The sequence below is a fragment of the Mirounga leonina genome, unplaced genomic scaffold, assembly GCF_011800145.1.
Source record: "Mirounga leonina isolate KUSES-001 unplaced genomic scaffold, KU_Mleo_1.0 Mir_125, whole genome shotgun sequence".
Classification (NCBI taxonomy): Eukaryota; Metazoa; Chordata; class Mammalia; order Carnivora; family Phocidae; genus Mirounga; species Mirounga leonina.
Window position 1 is genome coordinate 40,726,041 of NW_023270305.1, and position 27,602 is coordinate 40,753,642.

General features: G+C 49.7%; 1 protein-coding gene across 3 annotated transcripts in view; it reads right to left on the reverse strand.

The window, feature by feature from the left end:
- HK2 (hexokinase 2) overlaps positions 1–27,602 on the reverse strand; it is a 63,117-nt gene that overhangs the window by 7,675 nt on the left and 27,840 nt on the right. For all 3 annotated transcript variants that reach the window (XM_035001211.1, XM_035001212.1, XM_035001213.1), the window contains 11 exons: positions 19,815–19,963; positions 14,684–14,803; positions 13,940–14,035; positions 13,013–13,112; positions 12,509–12,692; positions 9,754–9,909; positions 8,284–8,517; positions 6,754–7,058; positions 4,430–4,578; positions 4,052–4,171; positions 4–97 (listed from right to left, as the gene is read on the reverse strand). In XM_035001211.1, the coding sequence (XP_034857102.1) occupies positions 4–97; positions 4,052–4,171; positions 4,430–4,578; positions 6,754–7,058; positions 8,284–8,517; positions 9,754–9,909; positions 12,509–12,692; positions 13,013–13,112; positions 13,940–14,035; positions 14,684–14,803; positions 19,815–19,963 (1,707 nt within the window). The remainder of the gene's footprint in view (positions 1–3; positions 98–4,051; positions 4,172–4,429; positions 4,579–6,753; positions 7,059–8,283; positions 8,518–9,753; positions 9,910–12,508; positions 12,693–13,012; positions 13,113–13,939; positions 14,036–14,683; positions 14,804–19,814; positions 19,964–27,602) is intronic.

Here is a 27,602-nt window from a genome sequence, read left to right on the forward strand (position 1 = left end):
CCTCTCGCCGGTGGATGGCCTCCTTCAGCAGCGTGACCACGTCCTCTCCCTCACAGCCCGATGCCTTGAAGCCTTTAGTCCACTTGAGGAGGATGCTCTAAAAAAAAATCAGAAGAGGATATCAGAGGAGGGCTCCTGTGTCATCCCCGTGGCCCTGCTGTGCCTCCAGTCCCCAACCTCACCACCAAGTCGTACAGCCCCCTTCAATAACCAACCATCTCTCCCACACGTGATGGAGCATCATTTGAGACCTTGAGACCCCCAAGTTCGTTAGGTGTCTGTTCCATCATTTAATCCTCACAGCAAACTGGTGAAATGTCGTTATAATGCCCCTTTTCACTAACTGCAGCTCTGGGATAATCTGCTCAAGGCCTGAAGCTTGGAGGAGAGGAGCAGGACTTCCCCGCCCCCACCCCCACCCCCCAGGCCCGCCGACTCCATGGGCCCCTAAGCACCACACCAGTGCCCCTGCCATGGAGTGAAGTGTGTCATTCACTGGGAAAAGCAGTTTGCTCTGTCCTCTCCTCAATTTACATCAGAAGTCAGAGTGTGTCTCTTAATTGTCAAACTCTAGTCGGGCATGAACAAGTGCGCTGACCATAGGTGGGTGACACTAGGCTTCACACCACCCCAGTGAGGGAAGTGTTCTCGTCTCCTCACAGACCGCCCTAAGCCACTCATCTTTAATGTGGCCGGCTGCCGGGTCACGGGGCCCTCTGGGGAACAGACAGATACGTGGTGGTTTTACATGTGGGAGAACTGATTCATGTACTGTCCCCAGTCCCTCTCTGCTGCTGCGGCCCAGCAGGAAACCAGCACCAAGGGCTCATGGGCCCCTTCCTGCAAGGCCAGAATCCATAAATGGGCTGTATGCTCACTATCCACCCACATCCATGGTCTCTCCAGGCCTTGCCTGGCCTCGCCACGAGCTTGGCATTTTATGGCCCAGGTGAGTTTGGAACCACAAGTCAACCTGGATGTGTCACACTGTGCTCAGATCCCAGGAGATTTGGAAAAACAAGATACAATCCCAGCCGCATCCGGCTTTACATACCTACATCCTAACAATGGCATGCTCATCTCCACCTAACGGTCTTGCCTACAGATTAGCTTCACACCTCTAACGAAATTTTGTATTTGGCACTTTCAAGTTTACAGAATGATCAAATGACATTATTTCAGGTGGTCCTTAATAATGACACATGCAGAGGCCCCTGCTGCTGGGGAGACATGCCCCAGGCCGCCAGGTGGTCGAGGCAGCTTGGGGTCTCTGGGCCTTGGCACCTGCTGATTTTCCACACAACAGGATGATCTTAGCAAAGCAGAATCCAGCTTACAGACAGATGGAATGACAGAACCCAGCTTCTGCTTCATCTGCTCTTAATTTATTTTTCAAAGATTTTATTTATTTATTTGACAGAGAGACACAGCGAGAGAGGGAACACAAGCAGGGAGAGTGGGAGAGGGAGAAGCAGGCTTTCTGCTGTGCAGGGAGCCCGATGTGGGGTTCGATCCCAGGACCCTGGGATCATGACCTGAGCTGAAGGCAGACACTTAATGACTGAGCCACCCAGGCGCCCTGCATCTGCTCTTAATTTTTACAATGCTAGACTATATGTGTGCTCCCTGCAGAAACTTAGAACATACAGAATGAAATCTAATACAATGAACCTGGAATCTCATCATTCAGGTAGAAATAGTGAAGGTGTTCTTGGGCCACCGGATAAATAATTCACGATATATACGTGTTGGCATGAAAAGTGAGGTGTGTCTATTGAAAAATATTTCAGTAGGAAAAGCCTGGAAGCATGTGTACTGGAGTGCTATGTTCCATCTTCTTATGAACTGTGTTTTTTTCGGGTTTCTATACTGCAGAGACTATCTTTTTCTTAAAAAATGTTTGAGTCTTACCATCGGTTTTTTTCCCCTATCATTGAAATTTCTTCCAGGTTGCTCAGGGTGCTCAGAATTTTATCCATATTTTACGAGGCAGCAGGTTGCTCAGAATTTATTAACTATTTCCCAAGTGTTGAACAATGGGTTTGTTCCTGATGTTTTCATTATAATAAGCAATGTCTCATTAAGTATCACATAAATATGGATCTTCATGTTCCCTTTGGTGAACTGATGCAAATGGAGAAGGCTTTGAAAACCCAGTGCATTGAAAATCATGAGAAAAAACATGTGTCGAGACAAAGGAATGAGAAAGGCTGGGGAGAGGGAATCAGAGGAAGGTGGTCAAACGTACCAACTTCCAGTGATAAGGTAAGTTAAGTACTCAGGACGGGATGAACACAGCGAACACTACTGTACAGTGTATTTGAAAATCATGAAAGAGTAAATCCTAAGAGTTCTCATTACAAGGAAAAAAACACTTTTTTATTCTTTTTCTTGTTTTGTCTCTATAGGAGATGACAAATGTTAACTAAACTTTTGGCGATCAGTTCACAATATATGTAAGTCAAACATGGTGCTGGGCTCCTTCAGCTTCTACGGCGTGCATGTTACCATCTCAATAAAATTGGAAAAGAACAGAAAAGCGAGACGCAACACTGCCCTAGTAACAGCGGACACACAGTGACAGGTGTTGGGAAATACTGCATTAGGCAAGGGTTTTCATTGCAGGACACCCCAAAACCTCCGCTGAACTGGTGCGCATGATGGATTCAGCTCCAAGGGGAAGAGGAGGAAACATCTACAAAACTCAGCTGAGCAACATGCAGGCTACTGTTCCGGGACCCTGTGGCAAATGCTGGCCTTTCTTCCCCGCTGGACCGAGCTCCCCGTACCTGGGACGTTTCCCGCCTCCGTGCTCCCCCATACACAGCCAGGCCTGCCTGCCTGCCCTTCTTCCCCGTCCACTCCTTCTTTGGACTTGGAAGCCGATCCAAGTCTCGTTCATGCTCTCTGGGCGTGTGCTCAGGTTAACATCACTCTGGTACCCCACTGGTGCCCCGTTCCCACAGGCAACTCATGCCTTCCTGCGCTTGCTTCCTTGCCATTGGCACAGTTCATGTGTGAAACCCCAAAGCAGGAGCCACGACTTGTGTACCCTGGCCACTCTGTCCACCGCACACTGTCCATTTGTAAACGTGCGTGTACACTTCTGGAGGACCGATGGAGACCGAGAACAACTGCTTAGACAATAGTATCCTAACATCTGGTATGCCGACTGTCAACCCAGAACAAGCCCAAGCACGGTACTCCGCTCTCCTCCGTTCTCAACACACCATGTCCGGAATAGCTGAGCACACCAGCTCTCAGCCCACCTGCTTCACTCACGCAAGGCAAATTGAAAAGGAATGAAAAGCAAAGCTAAGACTAGAGAAGCACTGGGGCACCTAAATAACAGGAGGTGAATGAAAATGTCCTGCAGGAGCTGGTGAGCATCCCTGAGAACATGGGCTCAGGTATCAGGAAACCAGAATTCAGTTCTTGGCTTGCCACTTCCAAGCCTTCTGATCTGACACAAGATACTTGGCATCTCTACAGACTTTGTTTTCCTTTCTGCAAAATGGGCATACAAACACCTACCTACCTTCTATGGTCACTGTGAGGGTTAAATGAGATAACACACATAGGAAGCCTACCACTGTGCCTGGCATAAAGTACTATAAAAATGTTCACTGGGGCGCCTGGGTGGCTCAGTTGGTTAAGCGACTGCCTTCAGCTCAGGTCATGATCCTGGAGTCCCTGGATCAAGTCCCGCATCGGGCTCCCTGCTCGGCAGGGAGTCTGCTTCTCCCTCTGACCCCCCACCCCCATGTGCTCTCTCTCATTCTCTCTCTCTCAAATAAATAAATAAAATCTTTAAAAAAAAAAATGTTCACTGTTAGTATTTTGATAAGCGTCATCATCATCTTCCCAAAGATTGTGATCTTCTTAACCTCTACCAGCTCCAACTGAATCACGCCCATCAACAGGCCCCTTGTCACGACTGCTTACTCATGCCCTTTTCCTTCTCTCAACTCAACTTTCTCCCTTGCTCCAAACCCTGGCTGGGGTAGGGTCAATAAAGCCCAGAGGCAAAGCCCCCCAGGGAGTCTGTTACCTCATCCAGGCTGTTCTGCTGGCAGGGGAAGGAGAAGGTGAAACCCAGAGGCAGGGACACGCCCTTCATGCCCATGTACTCAAGGAAGTCGGCGATGCACTGGACGATGTGGTCAAAGAGCTGCAGGGAGAAGTTAGGCTCTGAGGAAGGGGCCCCGGCCCAGGGCAGGGTGCCCCCCCAGCAGGATCTGGCCACAAGCTCGGGGGCTGCACTCGGGAGAAATGCACGCTCAGGCACAAACCTGGGGGAAGACCAGGCCAGGGCCCCAGCCCACCTGGCCTTCCCTGGGACCTTGGCTGAGCAGAGAAAGCACTGTCCTCCCGGGCGAGACTCGGGTATCTACTGGGGTCCCCTCCCAGAGGCGCCACCCTGCCTTACCTCGTCCCCCGTGCCGTGCATGACCTCCTGCGGGATAGAGTAGATCTTGTTGTGCATCTCTACTCCACGCCGCTTTCCATTCCTCACTCGCACCAGCAGGACCCGGAAGTTGGTACCCCCAAGGTCCAAGGCCAGGAAGTCACCTTTCTCTGAAAAATAAACCCGGGAAGGTGATGGACTGGAGCGTCACCACGTCAGCACCGCAGAGATTGATGGTCTATAAAGTCCTTTCTCCTAAGGGAGACCTCTTCTGGCAGCCCTCAGCACCCTCAGGGGAGATGGACTGTGTGCTCCACTGAATAGGAAAGAAAATAAGATCCCTGGGACCAGAGCCTTGCTACCTCCCTAGTGGTCCTCAGATGAGTTCACGTGGGCCAGAAGTCACAATGAGCTCTGCGTGACACCGGAAACTGTGATACGTGATACAGTACACTCAAATATCTAGGGGCGCTGGTGGGGGGCTCAGTCAGTTAAGCGTCTGCCTTCGGCTCAGGTCATGATCCCAGAGTCCTGGGATCGGCTCCCTGCTCAGCAGGGAGTCTGCTTCTGCTTCTCCCTCTCCCTCTGCCCCTCCTTCCTGCTTGTGCTCTCTCACACGTACACGCGCTCTCTCTCTCTCTGTGTCAAATAAATAAATAAAATCTTAAAAAAAAATCTAAATGTCATTCGTGCTGAATCAAAGGCCACCTTATCTTAGCTTCTAGAATAGAGAAGAAACAGCAGAGTTCAACTCTTTAAAGGAAATCGAAGGGAAACCTTTTTACGTGAGAAAAGCCTCCTCTGTTGGGCAATCGTAATACTGTGCTACGTGCCTCAAACACACTCCTCACGCAGCCATGAGGAGGAGGCACTGCCTTTCCCTCTGATGAGGAAGGGGACCTGGCTGAGCCAGGCGGAGTCGCTCCCTCGGGCCCACAGGTCAGGGGCGGGTAGAGCAGGCACCACGGCCCAGGCTCCTGTGCCAACCGGACAGCGCCGGCCTGCTCCATGTTAGTTCTCTCTGCATTGGGGAAAGACCACCATTTCTTAATGTGCAAGACCCAGACCGTGGTCAGCAATCTTCTCCCAGGAAGGGTCGGGCAGGAAACTTTTGAGGTCTTGTGAGCCAGTCCCTGCTATAACCACACCACTCTGTCATGGTAGCAACAAGTGGCCGCAAACAAGGCGTAGACAAAGGGGCGTGGCTGCGTATTAGTCAAACTTTATTTAAAAAAAACAGGCAGCGGGCCAGGTCGAGCTCGTGGGCCTTCGTGTGCCAACTCCCTGACCCAGGGCTTATAAGAACTGGCCCTGGAACCAAAATTCCTGGGTTCAAATCCCAGCTCTGCCGTTTTCCAGCCGTGGGAACTTGGGCAGGTTTCTTCATTTCTCTGTGCCTCAATTTTATGACAAACATATTAGTTTGTTAACAAAATTAAGTACTAATCTCTGTTAATAGTTCAAGATTAAATGAATTAAATTTTGTGTAAAATGCTTACAGAAGCGTTTGACCCATTGTAGGCATTCAGTAAGTGTTTATCATTATTATCACTCAATTTACAGCAGAAGGGGGCGCCTGGGTGGTTCAGTTGGTTAGGCAAACTGCCTTTGGCTCAGGTCATGATCCCGGAGTCCCTGGATGAGTCCCGCATCAGGCTCCCTGCCGAGCAGGGAGTCTGCTTCTCCCTCTGACCCTCCCCCCTCTCATGCTCTCTGTCTCTCATTTTCTCTCTCGCAAATAAATACAATCTTAAAAAAAAAAAAAAAAAATACTGATGTTTAGGGATGCCTGGGTGGCTCAGTCGGTTAAGCGACTGCCTTCGGCTCAGGTCATGGTCCTGGAGTCCCGGGATCGAGTCCCGCATTGGGCTCCCTGCTCAGCGGGGGGTCTGCTTCTCCCTCTGACCCTCCCCTCTCTCCTGCTCTCTGTCTCTCGTTCTCTCTCTCTCAAATAAATAAATAAAATCTTAAAAAAAAATTATAGCAGAGGAATGGCTGGGTTGAACTTTTTTTTTTTTTTTAAGATTTTATTTATTTATTTGAGAGAGACAGAATGAGAGAGAGCACATGAGAGGGAGGAGGGTCAGAGGGAGAAGCAGACTCCCTGCCGAGCAGGTAGCCTGATGCGGGACTCGATCCCGGGACTCCAGGATCATGACCTGAGCCGAAAGCAGTCGCTTAACCGACTGAGCCACCCAGGCGCCCCTGGGTTGAACTTCTTGAACGCTAGCATTTTCTAGTACTGGTCCCAATATCCAATGCTAAGGCGGAGGGAGTCCTGCCGGGGCATCGACAGCAGGACAAAGGCCCACCGCGGTGAGCTGAGTGGCAGCCCTGTCGCCTACCTGTGCCATCAGGCGTGGCACACACGTAGGTGGGCAGCATCTTGACGGGGGCAATGGCGTGAGTCTCCTTGCTCAGACCTCGCTCCATCTCCACGTTCATCCTCCTCTTGACCTCCAGCAGCTGCTCGCGGCTCAGCTTCAGAGACTCCAGGGTGTTCTGGCGGGCTCGGTGTTGGTCAGCTAGCCGGTAGGCCACCGCCGTCACCATGGCTGCCCCCTTGCCGCTGCCATCCTCAGAACGCAGGAAGCGGACGTCACAGTCGGGCACCAGGCGCCGTACCGTCTTGTGAAGACGCTTGGCAAAGCTGCAGCCGCCGTGAGAGGGGAAGAGACGGGGGTCCACGGTGAGGGTCAAGGGTGCGAAGGGCTCGCTGCCTCAGCCGCAAGGCCGGGAGGCACCCCCAGGTTCTCGGTCAACACTGTTCAAGCTCGGAGAGTCATCTGTGACCACCCCAGCAGAGGGAAGGGAAAAGGGCCGCTGTAGGAGGCCCCTACCCTCGCACACAGTCACATTAAGACCTCCCCATCCCACAGCCGAGGCTCCTCCACCCAATACATCAGCCTCGGAATCGGGGGATTCGGACACCAGCAGTGCCCCTTTCATTAGACGCTGCCTGCGGAAAACCCAGAACAGGAAAAGGAGAAATGCTCTTCTGGACTTTGGTCTCTTTGGCCAATTTCTGCCCAAAATGCCAAGGCCGTCTGAACAGCTCAAGACCACAGGTGTGTTCAACAAGAACTCCTCGGGTGGTGGCTGTGCTGAGCCACGGTCTCTGGGGCCTCACTGTCCCTGGTGCGGTCTGTGGGCAACAAGCACCCCTGGGGGCCCAGAGACAAGGTCTCGGCCTGGACCCCCCGAATCAGACTCGGCCTCTTAACAAGATCCCCCGGTGATTCACGTGCACTTTCGTGTTTCTGAAGCCCTGGACTAGAAGACCAGGGCGGAGACCTTGATTCAGTTAATGAAGGCACACGGAACTGGCGCTCGAATCCAGCAAAAATGAAATAGGAAGTGGGCACAAGAGAGAGATCGGCCAGGTGCCAACTGAAATTTGAATATTTTGGCACTTAGGACCCAAAGGACCAACCATGGAGGGAAGTGCAGGATCAGTTCAATGCCCTGGTCAGCCAGAGAGGCTGTGCCAGGGTGTCCTCTGTCAGAACACACACCACCTGAACAGACCATCCACAAACATGAGCGTCAAGGAAACAAGTACAGAGAAACCCGAACTCCTCAACAAGAGGGTGGCAGACAGAGCCCCGTGGCCAGGAGAGCCCTGGCTAGAGCTCCAGGCATCAGGAGCCCTCAGGAATCGCCTCCACCCCTGCCAAGGATGCCACCCTCCCGACCCCCACATGCCCAACTGGGAGCTTATCCTACAAAGTCCCTCAAGCTACGGTCCACCTCCACCGCCCCAGAAGGCAAAACAGAGCTGGCCGTGGAGTCACTAGGGTCTCTCGCAGGCCTGTCAGGGGTCTTCGAGTGCTCTGGGGGCCATGGCGCTGGGGGGTCTGGGCACGCTGACTCACTGTGGGTGCTTCTTGTAGACAGAGCCGTCCACCCCAATGGTGGAGCGCAGCCGCTCCTCGCCCTTGTTCTCCTTGATGCGCCGCAGCACGGCCGCCAGGGTGGCCGCACACAGGCTGGCTGAGCGCGTAGACACGATCTGGCAGATCCGGTGAGTGGCCACGCAGTCCTCCTGTGTCGGGTCTATGCCCAGCCGCACCAGCACCTCACGTGCCTTCCAGGTGCCGTCCTTCTCCCTGGGAAAGAAAAGGACAGCATGTGGGCACGTGCCCAACCCAGGGGGGCCAGCGCCATCTCCCAGTGAGGATAGACACGCCCTCCATGGCTCTGCCCATTGATGGGAAGGTAGAATAAGGGGAAAACACAACAGAGCCAACAGGAGGCTCCTCGCCCAGACACACAGACACAGGGTTCAGGTGCTTCTTTTTCCAATGGGAAAAGCAGTACTTTTTATGCACATACTAAGTAAGGACAAGACACTGTTCTTATGGCTTTACACACCAAGCTATGTGTGTCAGTGTGTGTGTCAGTGTGTGTGTGTGTGAGAGAGAGAGAGAGAGAGAGAATGAGCTATGCTTGCTTATCTGGGGGTAGAGGGAACAGTGTCCCTGCCACCAACCACCCAGCGGCGGAGCCCACCCCATTCCCTCTCTGTGAAGCAGCCAGCTCGCTGCCTTTCACAACGGCACGGGCACTGCTTTAACCCATGCTAGAGGCTGTGCTTAGTGTGTGCTGCCATGAACTTCACAGTCTTCTCAGCGGAGCTAAGCACCTCACAAGTACGCACTCTTCCATCCCCTGGGGGTTTAACAAGCAGGCACAATTCCCTCAAGAGTTTCCACTTGAGGTCACTGGAACGGTTTCACTGCTCCCTTTAGCACCCAATTCCCCTCCTCTCCACCATCTGGTCCCTGAAACAACAGGGCCTCCTCAAGCGACAAGTGGAACTCTCAAGAACGGGAAACTGGGCCCAACTCTTTGGATACTGTTAACTGAAAAACAAGATTCAGGCCATCCTCACTCCCATCCATGCCACTCTGTGAAATGCAGGCCTCAGCTATACGTACTGGAACTAAATGGGTAAATCTCAGGGCCAGCCGAAGACCTATTCTTCTGTTAGGGAAGCAGGGGTCAGGACAGAGCCCTTTTGGAGAATCACCAACTGAGAAAGAAATGTCAGAGCTTCAGGAAAAGGGAAAGTAAATGCATGAGTCCCCAAGGGGCCCACTGGAGCCTCGGGCATTAAGCCAAGCTCCACCCCCACCCATGCAGCACCAGGAGCCACTTGGGACAAGGGTGGAGACTCTCTGAAAAGTTCAAGTCAAGACAGAGGCCTGCCATGGCCCACGTTGCACAAGACCATCTTGCTGTCCAAATCTGAAGGGTCAAGGGCTGGTTCCCGTTCCTCATTCCCCAATGGCCTGTCCACCCTTCCGGAGACCCGGTGAACAGAGAGGGACCCGGAAGCTTACCCTTCGATATCTGAAACATCTTTGGTCTCAAACTGGCCAGTGGCAAGGAGCCCTGGGCTGAGCTTCCCCCCGAAAAGCAGCTCTTCCTTGGCCATCTTCACCAGGATAAGCCTCACCAGTTCTCCCATGTACATCCCACTGATCATCTTCTCGAATCTGCAGGGATACAGACCAGACAATAAAGAACAGTCCTGGCTGTCAGTGAACTCACAACTTCCCCGCGGACGTGGAGGCAACATGCACGCAAGGCAAGCTGGTGCACAACAGAGTGCTAACTTGGGTGGCATTGCTGGGAATAAGATGTGCAGAGAGGAGACAGCTCAGGGGAGGCTGTAGGGTGTGGGCGTCTGCTCCATCTCTGCAGGCAGGCTGGGCTTCAACTGTGGAGGGAAAGGGCATATGGAACATTGTGGAACAGCCTGGATTTTAGGGAAAGTAAGTTACATGTAGGGTAGTGACTTTTAAATTTTTTTCTCTAGCAAGGAAATACTTTTTTAAAATGAAACCTTTTGAGGAGCCTCAATATTTATATACAAGAGAAGAAGGCCAATCTGATCCAATTAGTGGCATGGGCCCAGCAACATCTCACACTGCCCTCCCCTTGGAAGGTCATTTGTGGATTTCTAGGAAAGAGGGTGAAAAGAACCCCGGGGCTGGGGGTGGGGTAATGGGCAGGATTAGAAGGGCAGGCTGGGACAGATGCGAAGAAGAAGCTCTAAACATCAGATTGCCGTGGGAATCTGGGAGTGCGACACCTTGGAAGTTTCTGAGCAGGCAGGTGACGAGATAAAGGCATGTTCTATAAAGGCAGAGGGCTGCCCCCAAGCTGAGAGCAATCAGCTGATTTATTTTTTCAACACTAGGTGATGCTGTTTTCTTTGGAAGCCAGTCTTTCTGGCTCAAATGGTGTGATAGGAGAAACCGAACCTTCACCATTGTTTGCAGTTATTTGCAGCCAGAAGGCCCTTTCTGGGTATCTAAGCATCTGGGGTCTAGAGAGGAGGTCCCCCAGGGCCAGCGGACACTACCTAGGCTGGGCTTCAGCGAAGAAACCCAGAGCGAGGCGCGGGGGGGGGGGGGGGGGGGGGCGGTTTACGGGATTATGACGTCAGCTGGTACAATCTACAAGACAGGAAAGCCAGGCCCTCAGGAAGTGACTCACCCGAGACCCAGGGCCAGGTATGGTGGAACTGGAGCTCAGGGCAGAGCTGGCAAAATTGCCTGAACAGAGGGTGCATGTAAATTGTTCAAGCACCAGCACAGGTACACTGTGTGGGAGGCTGCCTGGCTTTATCTTTAAGCAACTCATGTCGGCCTCTCCACCTTCTCCAAAATAGCTAGTTCGACGGCAGACAGCGGACAGGTCCAGTGGGGCTCTGAAGTGTGGGTGACTTATAAAAGCTTTTATTCCAGTTTTTTTTTTAATTCAAAATTTGTTTCAGTCAACATTTAGGAAAATATTTAGAAATACATCAAGAGTGGGAAAAAGTTCCTCCTGGGGCCTAGTAATGACTTCTGGGCTACCATGGCTGACCCTTTGTAGTCGATATCCTCCCAGCCTTTGATTTGTCTCAGGCTGAGCCAGTGGTGTGTTGCCAAGGCCGGGCTGGCAATTCTGTCATCGGACACTTTGAAGGGCATACAGCTCCTCTGAATGGCTTGGGTGTGCCTCATTCTTGGAGGCAGACATTGATTGAGTGACTTTTCAGTCCATAAATTCTCATCAGCCATGGCAGACACAGCCAGTGCGTTCCTATGAAAGTTACAAGTGGACTCATGCTTCAATATGTGGGAGAAGCCTGTGACTTAAATAACCATGCCTTGAGAAAGCAAGGACTCTCCCTGTACAGAAAAAGACAGCCCATTGCTAAGCTGGCTTATAGAGTCGGGTTTTCCTCTCTGAACAGAGATCTATGCCAGAAGCTTTCCTGCAACAGTCATAGCAACAAGAAGACCAGAGGGGGCCTGAATTGCTCAAAACATTTTGTAATTGCCTTCAGAGCTTAGAGCAATCCCTGTTTCAATATCTTTCATAGGGACATTGGGTCAATGTTGGTGTAATAATGACAGTGAAATAATGTTTTGTAACCGTCAAAAGTACCTAAAAACCGAGTTTAGCCAGGCTGGAGAATATAACATTCAAGGTGCAAAACATTGGAGACCCTCGTGGTCCTGGGCCACAGGTCCAGGGAAGTGGCCAAGGAGGCTCCTAAACCAGCTTTTCCAGAGGCCCCGGGTCTGCCTACAGCCGGCTCCAGCTCAGCTCGCAGGCAGCTCTACCAGAGGTCAGAGTCGGGGCCTCAGCCAGTGTGCAGGAGGCAAGTGTCATAAGCCTCATCCCCTGAGCAGTGGCAGGGGTGGGACCTACGATGACAGCTTTCAGGGACCCTAAGCTTGGCCATGTCAAGATGACTCTTCTGTGTCTCACAAACTGTTTCTATGGACAGCTTACACATTGAAGGTGGAAGAAAGAGCAGGGCCAACACTCAGGAAATGACGTTCTAAAATGATGCCTCTGAAGGACAAAGCCAAATTACCTATAATCTGGTTTGTCCACTTGTTTATTCGTTTTCAGAGCCCTCTTAGCAATTTATAGTCATGATGCATGTGATGAGCACACCACCCCCATAACCAACCTTTCGGGTATATAACACTATAACGCAAAAGTGAGAACCACCCCCCAGCTCTGGTCAACCCCCAGCTCAGCTCCTGAGTCCACCCCCACGAGCCCACCGCACAAAGGCTTGCTGCTCACAGTTGTTTCCCGGGGTTCAGGGAGCCCATGTCGATCTCCTGATCAAACTCAGTGCGGAAGTCATCGAGTATGCCATCGTCCCCGAAGGCCCCCCACTCCATGTTGATACACATCCGCCCCTCGTCGCCCTCCACCATGTCAATGTGGCGCATCTCTTCCATGTAGCAGGCGTTGCTGCCCGTGCCTGGCCAAAACAAGGGACTGCTCAACACCCACCTGCACCAACCAGCCTCTCCCCAGCCCCCATCTCCCTCTTACTCCAGCATCCTGAGACCAGCTAGAGAGGCTGGGATTGCTCAGTGCAGGCTCCTGGAGTATCCCAACATGATCCAATCCACAACCCCCAACCTGTAAGTTCTGGCTCAGCCCTCCAAAGTGACTGTACCATCATCTTCTAATATGAAGTACAAAGAATTATCCAGGCCAGGGAGCCCTCCTCCCTTTCCAGCCCACATACCCCATCCATTAGCCAGCACCAGCCCCCCACACCCAGTGTTCACTCACCTACAATGAGACCAATCTCGCAATTCTGGTCATCATAACCACAGGTCATCATGGTCCCAACTGTGTCGTTCACCACGGCCACGATATCAATATCAAAGTCCTGCAGGGATAAAAGTGGGGCTCTGATCTTCACCATCACACAAAGGTTATGATTGTGAAGGTGGAGAGAAAGAGCAGCAAGACCCACAGCTCAGGTACATTAGGGCTGCCCCCTTACTAATCCTACTTGGAGCCAAAGAAGGTTAGAGCTAGGAATTGGGTCCAGATCCAGTCTGACAGCAGTGACTCACTCCCCACCCTGCCTGTCCTCTCCATGGAGGCCACCAGCCCTGCAATCTAGTTTATAGACATCACTGCATTCACAAGAGCCCATCTTGTCATCGCTGTCCCCTTCTGCTTCTCTTTCTTCTTTTCTTTTTCTCTCCCTCTTTCCCTATAACTCCTATGACCAGACCTTTATCTTGTACTCTCTCTACCCTATTCCATCCTGATGCCAACATCATCCCAACCTTCTTACTTGAATATGATAATCAAGTCTTCTTCAGGTTAGAGACTGAAGGGTTTTTCTTATACCAAGGCTAAGATTATTTATCCATTATGCTAATCTGAAGACCCAAGAGGCACCTGCTTATTATGTAAGATTATCAGTGTGGCAAACATTTCACAGTAAATGGATGCCAAGTCAGTATGAAGCATGCCTTAAACTTAGCTGTATGTCAACTATATCTCAATAAAACTAGAAAAAAATTTATTATTATTGGGTATACCTAGCAGGGAAGGAAAAGAAAATCTCTCCTTAAGAACTACAAAAAGGTTCTCATGCTGATTTGAAGACAGACTGGGAAAGATTTCAGCGTAGACCCTAAAGAATGTAAAGAGCCTCCAGACCCCACCTCCCTTCTCCCCATCCCTGCCTCCCCTACTCACCCCTCTCCTCTGGATGGCCTTCCGGATCAGAGTAACCACGTCTTTCCCTTCTACACCACTGGACTTGAACCCCTTGGTCCAGGAGACCAGGAAACTCTGAAAAAATGACCAAGGAATGAACACTGATTCCTCACAAAACCCAGACCACACTACTCAAACAACCATTAGTAAGTGGAGACCTCTGCCACGGAGCTAAGCTAAACTCCAACCGTGCTTAAATATTCATACTGCTTCCTGATTAGCCTAGGAAAGAGAAATTGGGACCCATTCGAAGCCCCAGAAAGAAGATTAAATGAATGATTCCTTCATGATCTACTGCCCCCAAGAAGTGGAAAGAACAGGCTTTAGAAATGCCAAAATAAGAGACTCTCATCATTAACTCCCCAGACATCTTTCTTCCAAGGAGCTTTATCATGATAACGCTACATCAAAGGAGTTCCTAATTTCCCATTCCTGGTTCCCTACAAGGGATGAGGATAATGTACAACATATGGGGGGTTGCATATTGTCCTTTGAGGGATGAGTGATAAAGACCCTCCCCCCACTTCTGATACTTCTTCACCATTCCCCCACACCTACGCACACCCATCCACCCACAAGGACAGAACTCTCAATACTCCAGCCTCATTCATATAACCATCAGAGCTGCCTCTAAAACCACAGAAGCAGCTGGCTCAAAGTTCATCCCGGACCTCCCAGCCCTAAGAATGAACAACAAAAGTGTCTATAAAGACCTCATCTTACCTCATCTAGTTTTGTTTGGACGCAGGGGAATGAGAAAGTAAAACCCAAGGGGAGCTTCTTGTCTTTGATTTGTAGCTTATCCATGAAGTTAGCCAGGCATTCTGCAATGTGGTCAAACAGCTAAGAGCACACAACACAAGAAGATGAGTGAGGAGGGAGAAGAGCATGGAAATTAAGAACATACCTAGACTTTAAGCTCAGAAAGGAACTAGCTGAACGTGTACAAGATGTGTATCCCCTCTGAAGTCTTAATTTGCTCATCTATAAAATGGGGGTGAAAACTATACCTGCCCTCAGAGTTACCAAAAGGATTAAATGAGTCAATACATAGAAGGGCTTAACACCAACTAGTTAGTGCTTATTAAATACTATCTTCCACCAAACCACTTATCCAAACCACTGTCAAAACCCTGTGAGAGGCAGGGGAAATCATAGGTAAAGCTGATCAGAAAGTCATCACATATCCTGGGAACAGAACATCCCTTGGTGGCTCTGTCAGAACCCCCCTTGACATGGGTGCACAGCTGACTGTCTTGCCGGGGCGGGGCAGCCCATCTCACTGCCAAGAAGTATTCTAGCATCCCTGTCTCTTGTGATTAGGGAGGGAATGGGACATTCTCTGTTAGCATTCTATGAATGAACTTAACAACAATAAGTAACCCTTATATTTTTCTTCCATTCTGGAAAAGTCATTTCCCAGGAACATTTCAAAGAAGTTACCTTTGTTTTCTAACTTCAAAATGAAACACCAAGTGAATCCATGAAGAGCACTGAAGAATAAATAGGGTTTTGTGGATGGGCAGCCTTACAACTATGACCATGCCAAGCAGGACCCACAGCTCCTAAGAAAAAGCTGTATTTACAATTATCCAGGTTTTCAATCAGTCCCAAGGCCCACAGGCCCATGGCTTCCTTCTTTCCCACTCAGCATTCCCAAAGAGAGGCAGTGACCCCCTCCAGATGCTTACAAGCTGAGGCCAGGGGCATTCTGGTACAAAAAGTAAGCAGAGGCCAAAGAGACCAAGTAGATGCCAAGAGCCAGGTTGACCAGATGGCAAAATTTAAAAGCCAAGGGGGGTAGATGAGAATATACCTTTTCCTCTCCGGACAGAAGCAAGGAAGATTCCACTAAACCAGGGGTTCCCAGGGGTTGCTGGTCCTGGACCAGCAACATCACCACCATCATGTTATAAATGTAAATTCTAGGGTCCAAACCCAAACCTGCTGAATCAGAAACTGTAGGGGTGGGGCCCTCCAGGTGATCCTGAAGCACTGCTTTGAGAACCACTGCACTAACAAAAAGTATTTGCATTTACAAAGGAACTGAAAGGCTGGGGGTGGCAGAGTAGGCTGACAGGCCCACTGGCTCCCCAGACGTCTGCTGTATGCTTCCTGGGAGCAATCCAGGAAGACAAGGCCACCCCCATCTAGATGGGGGCCAGCTCTAACAACTTCCTGCATTGATCCTGTCCCAGTCTGGTCACATGCAAAATTAACCTCAGCTGATGCTGAAACCCTCAATCTCCAAAACAAAACATTCTCAAGAGCAAAGACTAGGCAACGACAAGGCTCTGTTGCAAAGAGGATCACCAACACATAAGTGCCAACTACCATGAGAAGAAGCCAAGTATTTTAATATGTACATAAGGTTTCTAGATAGATACTCAACAAGTTCTGTTCTTCGGTTGGGAAGCTGACCAGAGACAAAATTTACAGTATGACCAAATTCCCAGCAGCTTCTTCCTGGTAGTCTAGTCAAAATGATGTTCAGTAAAAATAGTCTTTATCCAAAAAAGGGAAGTTGCAGAAGCTGTGTAAAGAGAGAAGGCCAATCATCAGAGATGAAGGAAGGGGGAGCTTAGGAAGGGGGAAAAGCAAAACGGTTTCCCTCATCCAGCCCCGATCCACCGCTCCCTTTCCAATTGTGCCGCCAACAAGAAGAGGCAGTGAAGGGGTACTCACTTATACAGTAGCCACTGGCCATCTGTGGTTATCTTAATCACTTGGAATCTTAAAAAATGTAACAGTCACTTCCTCAATCACACGAGCCATATTTCAAGTGTTCAATGCCACTGGTAGGTAGCTAGTAGCTAACATATTTGGAAGGGGCAGATACATTGGGAAAAGTTCTACTGGACAGTGCTCAGGAGAACCTACGCCTCTTTAAAAGCAGGGAAGAGGTGACCATCTGCTCCCTTAATTGGAAGACTATCTCCTCTTCTATTAGCTGATGATCTAAGGATAAGATACTGGGAGAAAGAGCTAACACCTTCCTGCCATAAAAAGGCTCAAAGGGCACCATTTCATGAGGTTAGAAAAGGATTCCTTTTCCTTATTGGTCTGAGACTGCTCACTCCCCTTCCCACAAGATACACTTTAAACATCTAAAGTGGCTGCTATTACAATCTGTAATTCACTGCTCAAGTGGAAGTTCGTGTGCTAGAAGACAGATTTTATCCAGGGATCCATACTGCCCAAGTTCACAGATCTTCAGAAATCTTTGCAAGCTTAGGGCTTGGTGATTTGGTCTTGGTCTTAACTAAATTTTATGTTTAAAATCCATTTTTTTTCCTCCAATTAAAAGATTGACACCTATGATCCAAAAGAAAAGGAAAATATAGGGAAAAAGTAATTCCACCACTAAAAGAGCCACTATAGGGGCACCTGGGTGGTTCGGTCGGTTGAGCATCTGCCTTCAGCTCAGGTCAGGATCTCCGGGTCCTGGGATCAAGCCCCATGTCAGGCTCCCTGCTCAGCACAGAGTCTGCTTCTCCCTCTCCCTCTGCCCCTCCACCCCACTCATGCTCGCTCTCTCTCTCAATAAGTAAATAAAATCTTTAAAAAAAAAAAAAAAATCTTTAAAAGGGCTACTGTGAATTTCCTTCCAGTCTTTTGACCAATTGCTTTCTGCTTTTAAGCACAGTATTCTTTCCCTTCCTTAGGGTGAAATAAACACCTATACTTTCTTCTAGTTTTCTTTATGTTTCATTTCTATATAGCAATTTTCCATTTATTCAAAACTTGTAAAATATCACAATAGCTTTATAGTTTCTTCCAAGTGGGTCTCACTTTTTTTTTTTTTAATTTGGACTAACACATTGTTTATGTATACTGGAGCTATGTGACCACCCCCATAGAGCTAAAATCCCACAGTCTCAGGGACTTCACCTCCCTTGTTCAACCCCAGCATGAAAACAAGGAAAGCAGGCTTACCCTCAGAGCTGTCCCCAGGGACAAATAAAGACTCTAATGGCAGTCTCTCCCCTACATGTTCTCCTCTTGGTCTGAAATTCCCTTTTGAAGAGGGGGTCCAGTATGGTGAGAAGAACAGTGCACCAGGAGTAAGAAGGCTCCACCCTTCTAAACCCTAAGGCCTAAAAGGTGACCACTTTGGCACGGCATCTTACTGGATTTCATGTCCTCTATTCGCTCTTTTATTGAGTACATGTTGGAGAGAAAATCAGCAAGGCTAGCCAGCACACAAGCTGGGAATCATCCCTACAGAAGTGCCATCATCCAGGAAAGTCTTCAGTGATTCCAACCCATGGACGGATAAGCAGCTGAAGAAGGAACCGGAAGAACATCCCAAGGAAGGTTTTTGCAGAGCAGCCAAAAGGGGAGACCAGTCTCCCTGGACACCCAAGAGCAGAGAATCATGCCAGACCGGTGGCTGTCACCCACCAACTGGCCAGATACTTCTGGAGTGGTGGCAGGAAGAGTCCCCTCTGTAGGAGGGCTCTGCTGGGGGAACTCTTGAGAGAGCGAGAGTCCCCGAAGGGCCTGCGCCACAGGACTTCATGTGTGTAGGGGCACAGTGCCTTCGGGGAGGGCCTACTACTCTGGAAGCAGGGGCAGGGAGTTGGGATCTGGGACCACCGTGTTGCCTAATTCCAGGACGTACCACTCACATGGACCACATTACACAGCCTACCTAGTGGACGGAGACCCAGGGAATTGTGCAAACACATCAATCTGGCTTCGTGTTGTGACTCTGACCCTTCCCACCCCTATGATCTAAGGCCAAGTCACTCAGTCTTTGAAAACCCAATTCGACATCTATAAAGTGAGATAACAGAGGCACTCAGCCTCATAGGGCCAGTGTGACGATAAAAAGAAGAAATGCAGGCAAAAAGCCTTTGCTCAGCCTTTCACACAACAGGTCATCGTGTGTCAGCACCTCCTGAGGGTCACTCATCCACTTCAACACGTTATTACTTTCTGCGTGTTCTGGTGGTCCAGCTGTGCGGTAAGCCCGGGAGGGGACAGGCCGGGAATCTTTGATTCCCAGCAAGAGTCACTGCCCCACGCACAGGAGAAGCTCAATACATGTTTGGAGATTACCACAGTGCAATTCCCTCCTTTCTCCTTTTTTCCTGGCTATTACAGACAGGATTCTTACTTGGATTTCATATTTCTTCTCTATCCACTCCTTTTATTGTCTAGATGCTCTATTGGCCACAGACATATGGGGATGACTAAGCAGGATTCAGGGCAATGTGGAAGCACACGGTGCCAGATCCCCAAAGCTGGATTTTGATGTTTTCTCAATAAGCTTCCACCCCTGTGAGCAATGCCTCTTCTGTTTTAGATAGGCAAGAAGAGAAAGAGCAAATAACCACAAAGCTAAAGGGCCAAGTTCCATCTTCCTACGATGCTATGGTAACAAGTGTGAGACAGAGGGCTGCAGAACGACCACAGCCCCAGGCGAAATATCAGACCACAACCATGTGTTCTGACCTGCCGTTTGATGGCACCACTAAATTGCTATATAGAAATGAAACATAAAGAAAGGTGTCCAGCAGGGTGGGTCCGCCCTCCCGACAGCAGGCTTTCGTCACTAATCAGCCTGTGCAAGCAGACCTCCAAAGACACGGCAAACCAAAACACCACCCGCTGCGGCCCATCCAGACCCTGGGGTCTCACACACATGCTCCCCGCTCTCTGGTCCGTGTGCACCTCTCCTGATGGAGGTGCCTCACTCAACCTCCGGGCATAGAAAGGGATCACCAGGCAGGGAGAGGACAGAAAATCTGAGCCTCAGTCAGGGTCTCCCCGCTCCAGACCAGAGAAAGGGCCGCATCTGCGCCTGTGGGGCCCAGAGCCCCAGTGGCCACTCTGAGGAGGGTCCTACCTGGGTGCCGCTGCCTCTCATGAGGTCCTCGGGGATGGCATAGATCTGGTTCTCCATCTCGACCTTCTGGAGCCCATTGTCTGTTACTCTTACCCGAAGTACACGGAAGTTTGTCCCTCCGAGGTCCAGAGCCAGGAACTCTCCATGTTCTGCAGAGACAAGGGACTGCTGTGAGTTCAGGAAAGAGAAGATCCTCCCAGAGGCCAAGACTTAAAACCCATGAGTCCCTCCATAAACACCAGTCACCTCCCAGTGATTGGGTGGCCGGTGTTTCTTACTTTTTACCACAGACATTTATGTATGGTCTGATTCTGTTTCTTCATGCTGAGCACTTTTATATTACTTTTAGAATTCACACAAACAATGACACAGTCCTACACCCAATTATGAAGTGCCCGCCCCCTCACAAGAGCTAAGAATTTCAGGGCTTTCAGCCAAGTCCCCATCAAGCTCAAGGGGCCCTTCAGGCCCTATCCCAGGAGTCCACACCTCAATTTTGTTCTTCATGCCCCCAGGGACACCCAGCGCATGGCTATAGGCCTGTGGGCCCCTGGGCTTTCAGCCAAATAGTGGTCCCCATACAGAATTTACTTTTTAATAATGTCTGCATACAATGACGGCAATGTCTTGTGGCAGGATAAGAGGGTCATGTGATGAAGTGAACGAGGTCCAAATAGCTATAAATTAAGAGGCCTAGCAAACCAGCCAATCAGGTGCCCCCCAAAAAGATCCCAGGCTTATTATAATGTGAGAGAATGCTGACCCAAAGGTATCCACTCAGCTGTTCCACTCAGACAGGCCCCAGAGCTGGGGTAGAGGGGGGACAGGGAGAGTCCACAAACACAAGGGGGTGAAGATCTTCAGGTGTCACCAGGAAGGCACTGTCCCTTCTCCCCAGGAAACAAGCAGTGTAGACAAGAAACATCCAGCTTCTAGACAATACAGCTGGCTGCAGGGACATGCTCCATTGTATGGCATGGAATAGAAGTGCTGAAGAGGCACAGGGGCCAGGCCAGGGCTGGGGGCTGGCGGGGCTGGCAAGAGCTCGGGGAGGTGGACTCACCCTCTCAGCAGTCTTCCCCTACCAGCAAAGCTCCACCAGTTTTCCACAGCCCTGCCCACAATGTCTCGGAAGGATACGGTGTTATTTCCTGGGGAATTCACTTACTGGCACGTTTGTCAGCACTCAGCCCGTTTCCCACTGGGTGACCGGCCACTGAAGCTAAGGTGGCATGGACCAGCGGGGCAGGGAAACGCTCTGACCGAATGAGCCAACAAGGGTCCATTCTGCGCCCAGGCCCTCTGAGCAGCAGTAGCTGTTTGGCCCTGAGAAAAGCTACTTGCGCCCAGCTCCCTGAGGGCACTACCCACAGCCTCTACAGTCCGAAGGGGCAACTTGGGGGAGAGGGCTGTCGTCCAGCCAAGATTCTGTGGGACTTGCCTCCACACACCGTGGTCTGGTGGTGGTGACATACACAGCCTGGCTCTGGAGCCCACGTGACCTTTGTCAGATATCTGGCCACATTTTGGCCGTGGCCAGTTCCTGAGGCTCAGCCGCCTCACCTCTGAAATGGGAACATCATTAACTCAGGTGGTTGTTGTGAGGTGAAAAACTAGATAATGTGCCTCAACTACCCAACACAGTGCCAAGAACTTAGGACACACTCCGTAAGTACTAGAAACGATCCATCCAGGCACCCACTCACGGCCCAGTCCCCACACTGGAGTCCTCTGGGCTCAGAGTTAGGGCCGCCTCTCAGACTGAAAAGCAAAATCACCCTCACCAGCGGGGACTGAAGGAACCTGTCCAAGAAAAGTCATTGGCATCTGCCCCCGTGACTTCAGTGTTCTTCCTCAAGGGCGCTAATTCCCTGTCCCCTCCCTGACATCTGGAGAGCCTCCCAACCCCACTAGCTACAGGTGCTCGATAGTTGGAGTAACCTCAACCCCACGGGGCATGCCTCGGCCCTTCTCGTGGCCATGGGCAACTTTTCCAGGCACTCCAGTTCTGAGCCTCTCCTGGTAGTGGGAACCCAGCCAGACCGCAGGAAAAGCTATGTGGTGGTTGTCATGGGGGATGAAAAGGAAAATCAAAGACGAACTGCCTGCCTCAGCACTCTGCAGCCTAGGACACACGCAATGCGCTGAATCGGCGACCACAGGGGTCATGATTCAAGGCCAGCCCGGTCTCCGTTCCCGGGAAGGAATATCATCCCTTGCTTTCTTTTCAGACTCCACCGGAACAGACATTTCTCTCGGCATCCCTCCTGCCCGGCACCCCCATCTGCAAACACACAAGATCACAATTACCACAGCCTAGGACTGGATGCTTTCCAGGGTCTAGTATCTCTGGGGCAGGCCCAGCACCATGACTCCTAGAGCTAAATCCTAAGGTGACCCTCCATGGGACAGTGGACAGACCCTTCTCCTGGTGCCCAGCTCCACATCGTGCATGAGAGGCCCCTGTAGAGCAGGGGTGAAGAGCTGGGCCTTCAGTGATGGGCAAACAGGCTTTGATTTGAATTCCAGCTCAGCTGCTTCACTACCTATGTGGCCTCTGAACATGTCACCTCCCCTGTAGAACAGGGCCCATAATACTGACTTCTCCCAGGGGTCATGAAGCTGACACGAAATACAGAACATATTATGTGTGAATATGTAGGCTCATAGTAAGCCGTCAATAAACGGCTACTGTCCACTCTTTCCCCTTTGGTTGTTATGTAGTTCTTCTCAGACCCTCCAATCCCCACCTACACCTACTCGTTGTGCAAGTCCCACCTCTACTGTGAACCTTCCAGGACATTCCAGAAGCCCAGGGCAGACAGCGTGGGAGTGTGTGATGGGGCGTGAAGGAGCATCACATCTATGGGCCTGGGACTATCAAACTGGACTGGTGGGAGAAAGGCTCTGGGGCAGGAAAACGTGCTTACGGTAGGTTCCCTAAGGAAGTCCACAGCCATGTGACAGAGGACCCAGTAAGGTCCAGAGAGATCATTCTGCTGAATTATGGCTGCTATCTGAGGCAACATTTTAAGAAAACACCTCCTATTGCATTTGCTCATTGATGGTTCATTTGTTACAATGTTTGAGTACCAACCAATTTATAATATGAGACCATCAGATCAGAGGTAAGGTCTCTTTCATTGTTGAGTATGCTGTTATGTCTGGAACACAATTTAACTTTCTAAAAGTAGTAAAATATAAACATCAGATTCCTTAAAATGCTCAAACAATACAAAAGTGGGAAAAATTAAAAGCAAATCTCTCTTTTCTTCTCCACACACCAAAAGTAATCATTATTAATGTTTCTTGTGTGTCCTTAGGCACATTTATTTTATAAAGACAGCAGAGGCTCTTAACAGACACATCCAGAGAAAGGAGTTGGAATTGCTGGTTCCTAGGATGTATGCTTTTAATTTGGAAGACAATGCCTAAAAGTTCATGCCTGAAAGTTCTCAACGATTTCCCCACAAACCAACAGCTGAGTTTTGTTCTCACCAAGGTCTCATGTTATGTGGCAATTAATCTTTGCCAACCCCCTTGCTCAAAGTGGTATCTCATTTTTTAAACTGGGTTTCCTTCTATTGTGTAAGGTTACACATTTTGAATTGTTGACTGGCCTTTTGAATTCCTTGTTCTGTGAACTTCCTATTCACATCTTTTGCCTTTTTAAATAATACATTTAGGGACACCTGGGTGGCTCAGTCGGTTAAGCTTCTGCCTTCAGCTCAGCAGGGAGCCTGCTTCTCCCTCTGCCTCTGCCGCTCCCCCTGCTTGTGCTCTGACAGATAAATAAAATCTTTTTTAAAAAAACACACATTCATTACTTTAATTACCTAAAAGAGCTCTTTGCATATTAGAGAAAATAGTCTTATTGGTTATATATTTACTATCATTTTTTCCAGTTGAATGTCTGTCTTTTTACTTCGTGGTACTTTTGCCATGCAGAAACATTTAATTTTTATGTTGTCAAAATATTTATGGTTTCTGGATTTTATGTTGTATCTGTACAAATTCTAAAGATTACATGAGTTTGCCACCTTTCCTAACTCTCCCCAATTCCTCCTGAATGTGGCCACCACCACTGCTAAAATGAAGGAAGCAAAGTTTCAAAGTGTAATGGAAAGACCAAATTCATCTATTTTCTTTTTTGTTGTTGTTGTTTAAGGCCCCACCCCCACCCGCCTCTCCCTTGGGGAAGGCACCCCACTAAGGGCACCCAGCTACTCACTGCACGGCCGCCATTTCGGGGTAAACTGGCCCAGATGGGCGGGCCCCTCCCTGCATAAAATTCAGCTGTGGAGAATGCAGGCATCGATCCCACTAGCTCTCACATGCTAAGCAAGCGCTCTACCATTTGAGCTAATTCCCCAGCTCCCATTTTCTAGATTTTTTAATGGGACTTTTTTTGGAAAACGAAGCCCAAAACCCTGTCTTCATCTCTCTCGTCCCTGGGACAGAGTTCCGACTTCATCACTGGCATCTGGATTACTGTGGTAATAAAACAATGGAAAGAGGCAGGTGTGGGGAGGTTTAGTTTTTGAGGGCCCAACACGTAGGTGTTTTTATTGGAAGAAAAGCATTTGTTAAGTGATGGTCACTTTGTTCATAAGCATTATCTCATCAATCTTCAGCAACCGTATGGGGCATCATAATACCAATTTTCCAGATGAAAAAATCCAAGACTCAGGTCAAGTAATTGAAACCAAGATTCAAATTCAGGTCTGGTTCTCCAGCAAAGTTTTCTACTGTGATGAGCAAGGAGGCTCCTCATGGGAAAGTTATAAATCCTCAAATAAGGAATTCTTCATTAACAATGCCAAGAGCATAAAGCGCAGAGGTCACCAGCAGGCTCCAAGCTGGCCTGGGTGGCAGAGGAAGTGACACTGTGGTTTAGAAGTTCAGTCATCTGGTTTAAGGTCACACAGGGGTAAATGACTGCTGGGTTTGAACCAAGTACATCTGACCCCAAAGCCCATGCCTATCCCACAGCACCACGCCCATGTCTCTTGTTCCTGGAAGCTAAGGAGGGCCTGGCACAGAATCTAGAATGAGGCAAATAAGGCATAAAGTGGTGAAAAAGAAAGCAAAGACGCCCTAATCTTTATCAGTAACTGCAGTCCGTCCCTCCCTCCCCCAGGCCTACTGGATGGCCAAGCGCTCTGAGACATGAGTGGGTGGTGGCAGACACACATCCACTGGATGGAGGTGACATGCCCTCCTCCCCCAGGAGCCCAGGACCTTTAAAGCTTGTTGATAGTCTTTTTTGGTAGCCACGAATCGCTGCCATCTCCCACAATCACATGGAACCTCTGTTCCCACCAAGCCCTCTCTGCCAAAGGTCCTCCTCATTAAAAGCATCCCCCCCCCAAAACCAGACAAGAGAAGGGGTACCAACCCTCTTCTACAAGAAAGCAATGACTCAACCCAGCACTGCTGGCCCACAGTTAAGAGGAACAGGCAAGAGGTGCATTAGGTCATGCTACCTTCCATCAAATTGCCCAACAGTTAAGATCCAAGTTGTTCTGTCTGGCAGAGTGTGTTTGCTGACTCATTTCCCATCCTGGACTACCATTCTGCCCACTTTTGGTGAGGCTCTTATCAAATACATAAGGTCAGCAAGATAAAAGGGTTTCAATTGCTTCTGGGAATTCACCTGTCTCAGGGAAAGGCTGAGGAGGACTAGAATGGCATTAGATGGGCCGCCTGAACATGACAGTCACCACAAGGTTCGTCGATGAGACATCAGTAATGGGTCTGAGCAGGCCGTAACTTCAGCATTGTTAATAACGCAGAAGTAAGTGGCCTGCACCTGGCAAGGTCCACGCAATTTTTGAGGAAGGAGAGGCAAGGGCCAGTTGGATTTTCTAGCAGGATCTATTTTCAATCATTAGGTACTTGCCACTAATTAAAATAGCTCACCACCTGTTCCTTCCATCCGGTACTTGGAGCTCAAAGAGTGACTTACAAACAGGTTGGGTCTGGTTTTGTGTGTTGAGGCAGCAGTGCCCTTCGTCAAAGGCAACTACTTTCAAAAGGGGCAGCGCCCTGCCTGTTCAAGGTTGGAGCCAGGGCCCGGCCCCCCCGCCCCAGAACTTTTTCAGAACAGGCTCTAGGAGCCTCTTTTTGAACAAGAGGCTTTTATTCAGCGTTCCCGGAGTTCTGGGGATCCTTGCAGGTGGCAAGGTCTGCTATTCTTGAGTTAAGGAAGGCCAGTTAAGGCACAACCTCACCTCCCACCTCCTCACTTCCAATTTTATATCTTTCCCTTACCGTTACTGTCTTAGATAATGGGGTTCTACATAAGATTTCATTCTGTTTAAAGTTGGGAATGGGGTCCACTACTAAAGAAAATGTTTTTTAAAAAAATCACTATTTTAAAGAGTCAAACACAGAATCTATTCTAGGACCTGCCAACAAAATATTTCGCATTCTGCAATCAGCTATTTCAACACTGAGCACCGAACATAGTACTAAGAGCTTCTCGGCTAACTGCTGCTGTATGCAAACCCAGTCCCTGACCAGACGGTGAGAAAGGGAGCACTTAGATGCACAGTGGCGAGCCCATGATAGAAGGAATGACTGGTTTTGCTCGGACAAGGAAGAGTTCTAGCCAGGTCTGAATGCTGGTATGAAGTTGCCAGACAGGGAGAAGGGGACATATATACGGGTATGGAGGTTCATGGCGTGTTCAGGAGTGGCTGCAACGTAGGGCTCCTACAACACGCTACCTGCATGTAGCAAATGTCCATGCCAAGGACTCTGGATTTTAAGCACAGGGTCAGCTTTGTTTTCAAGAGGGCTTTAGTAGCACTGTGGATGATGAGTCTAGTGCCAGGGGCGCTGGTGAGGAGGACGCTGCGAGATAGTCGGGCCAAGCAGTGACGAAGCCCTGGGCTCTAGGGCCATGTATGGTGGTCAGCCACCCCAGTTTGCCCAAGACCAACATGGGACTCTCAGTGCTTTAAAGTTAGAGAGTTCCAGGCACACCAGGATGGCTGGTCACCCCAGAGCCATGTTAGATCCAACCATAAGGACATCACCGCTCATCACCTAATGCCAGAGGCATGGAGCCTCGAACTTTGAGGTAGGTCAAAGACACATACCCTACTATCCCATCCAGTTCCTAAGTGGCCCTTTAATAATTCAGTGCCCCCAAAGGGACTAGCTCCTGCCTGCCCTGCCACAGCAGGGACATTTCCAGGGGCCCCAGATGACTGCACCGAACATTCCAGTCTTCCTCCCCAGAGTAGCTCTGGGTTGGAGACCTTGTTTATCCTTTAGTTTTCCAATGCGTGCTAGCTAGCACACTGCAAGAGACTGCTCTAAGATTGTATGGCATGGACTCCAAATAAGAGGACTCAAAAGAGAAATCTGCAGGTCCTGGATAGGTAATCCAGCAAAACTACCTTTGGCAGACACAGGCTTTGAGGCACGTATTTCCCGTGTACTTGGGATCGCTCGCCACCGCCACGTCTGGTGGCCTCTTTTTAAGCTCCAAGATCCCAGCTACTCCATTAGAATACAATGCTGGTCTCCACTCAGTAGCTCAGAAATAAAGTAACTCCATGTCATTAAAGGTATCAAATCACAGTTAATGCTAGTATCTAATACAGTCAAGGAACGGGGTAATCGGATCTTCTACGACGTTGGCCTTCTAATCATTTTAAGCAATAGGATGCCAAATGCCAAAATATAAAACTAGAGAAAAACAGAGCTGCTCCCACTGAAAGAAGGGGGCTGGAGCACAATTAACACATTGTTAAGTGCCCCCAAAGCTCCCAGAAC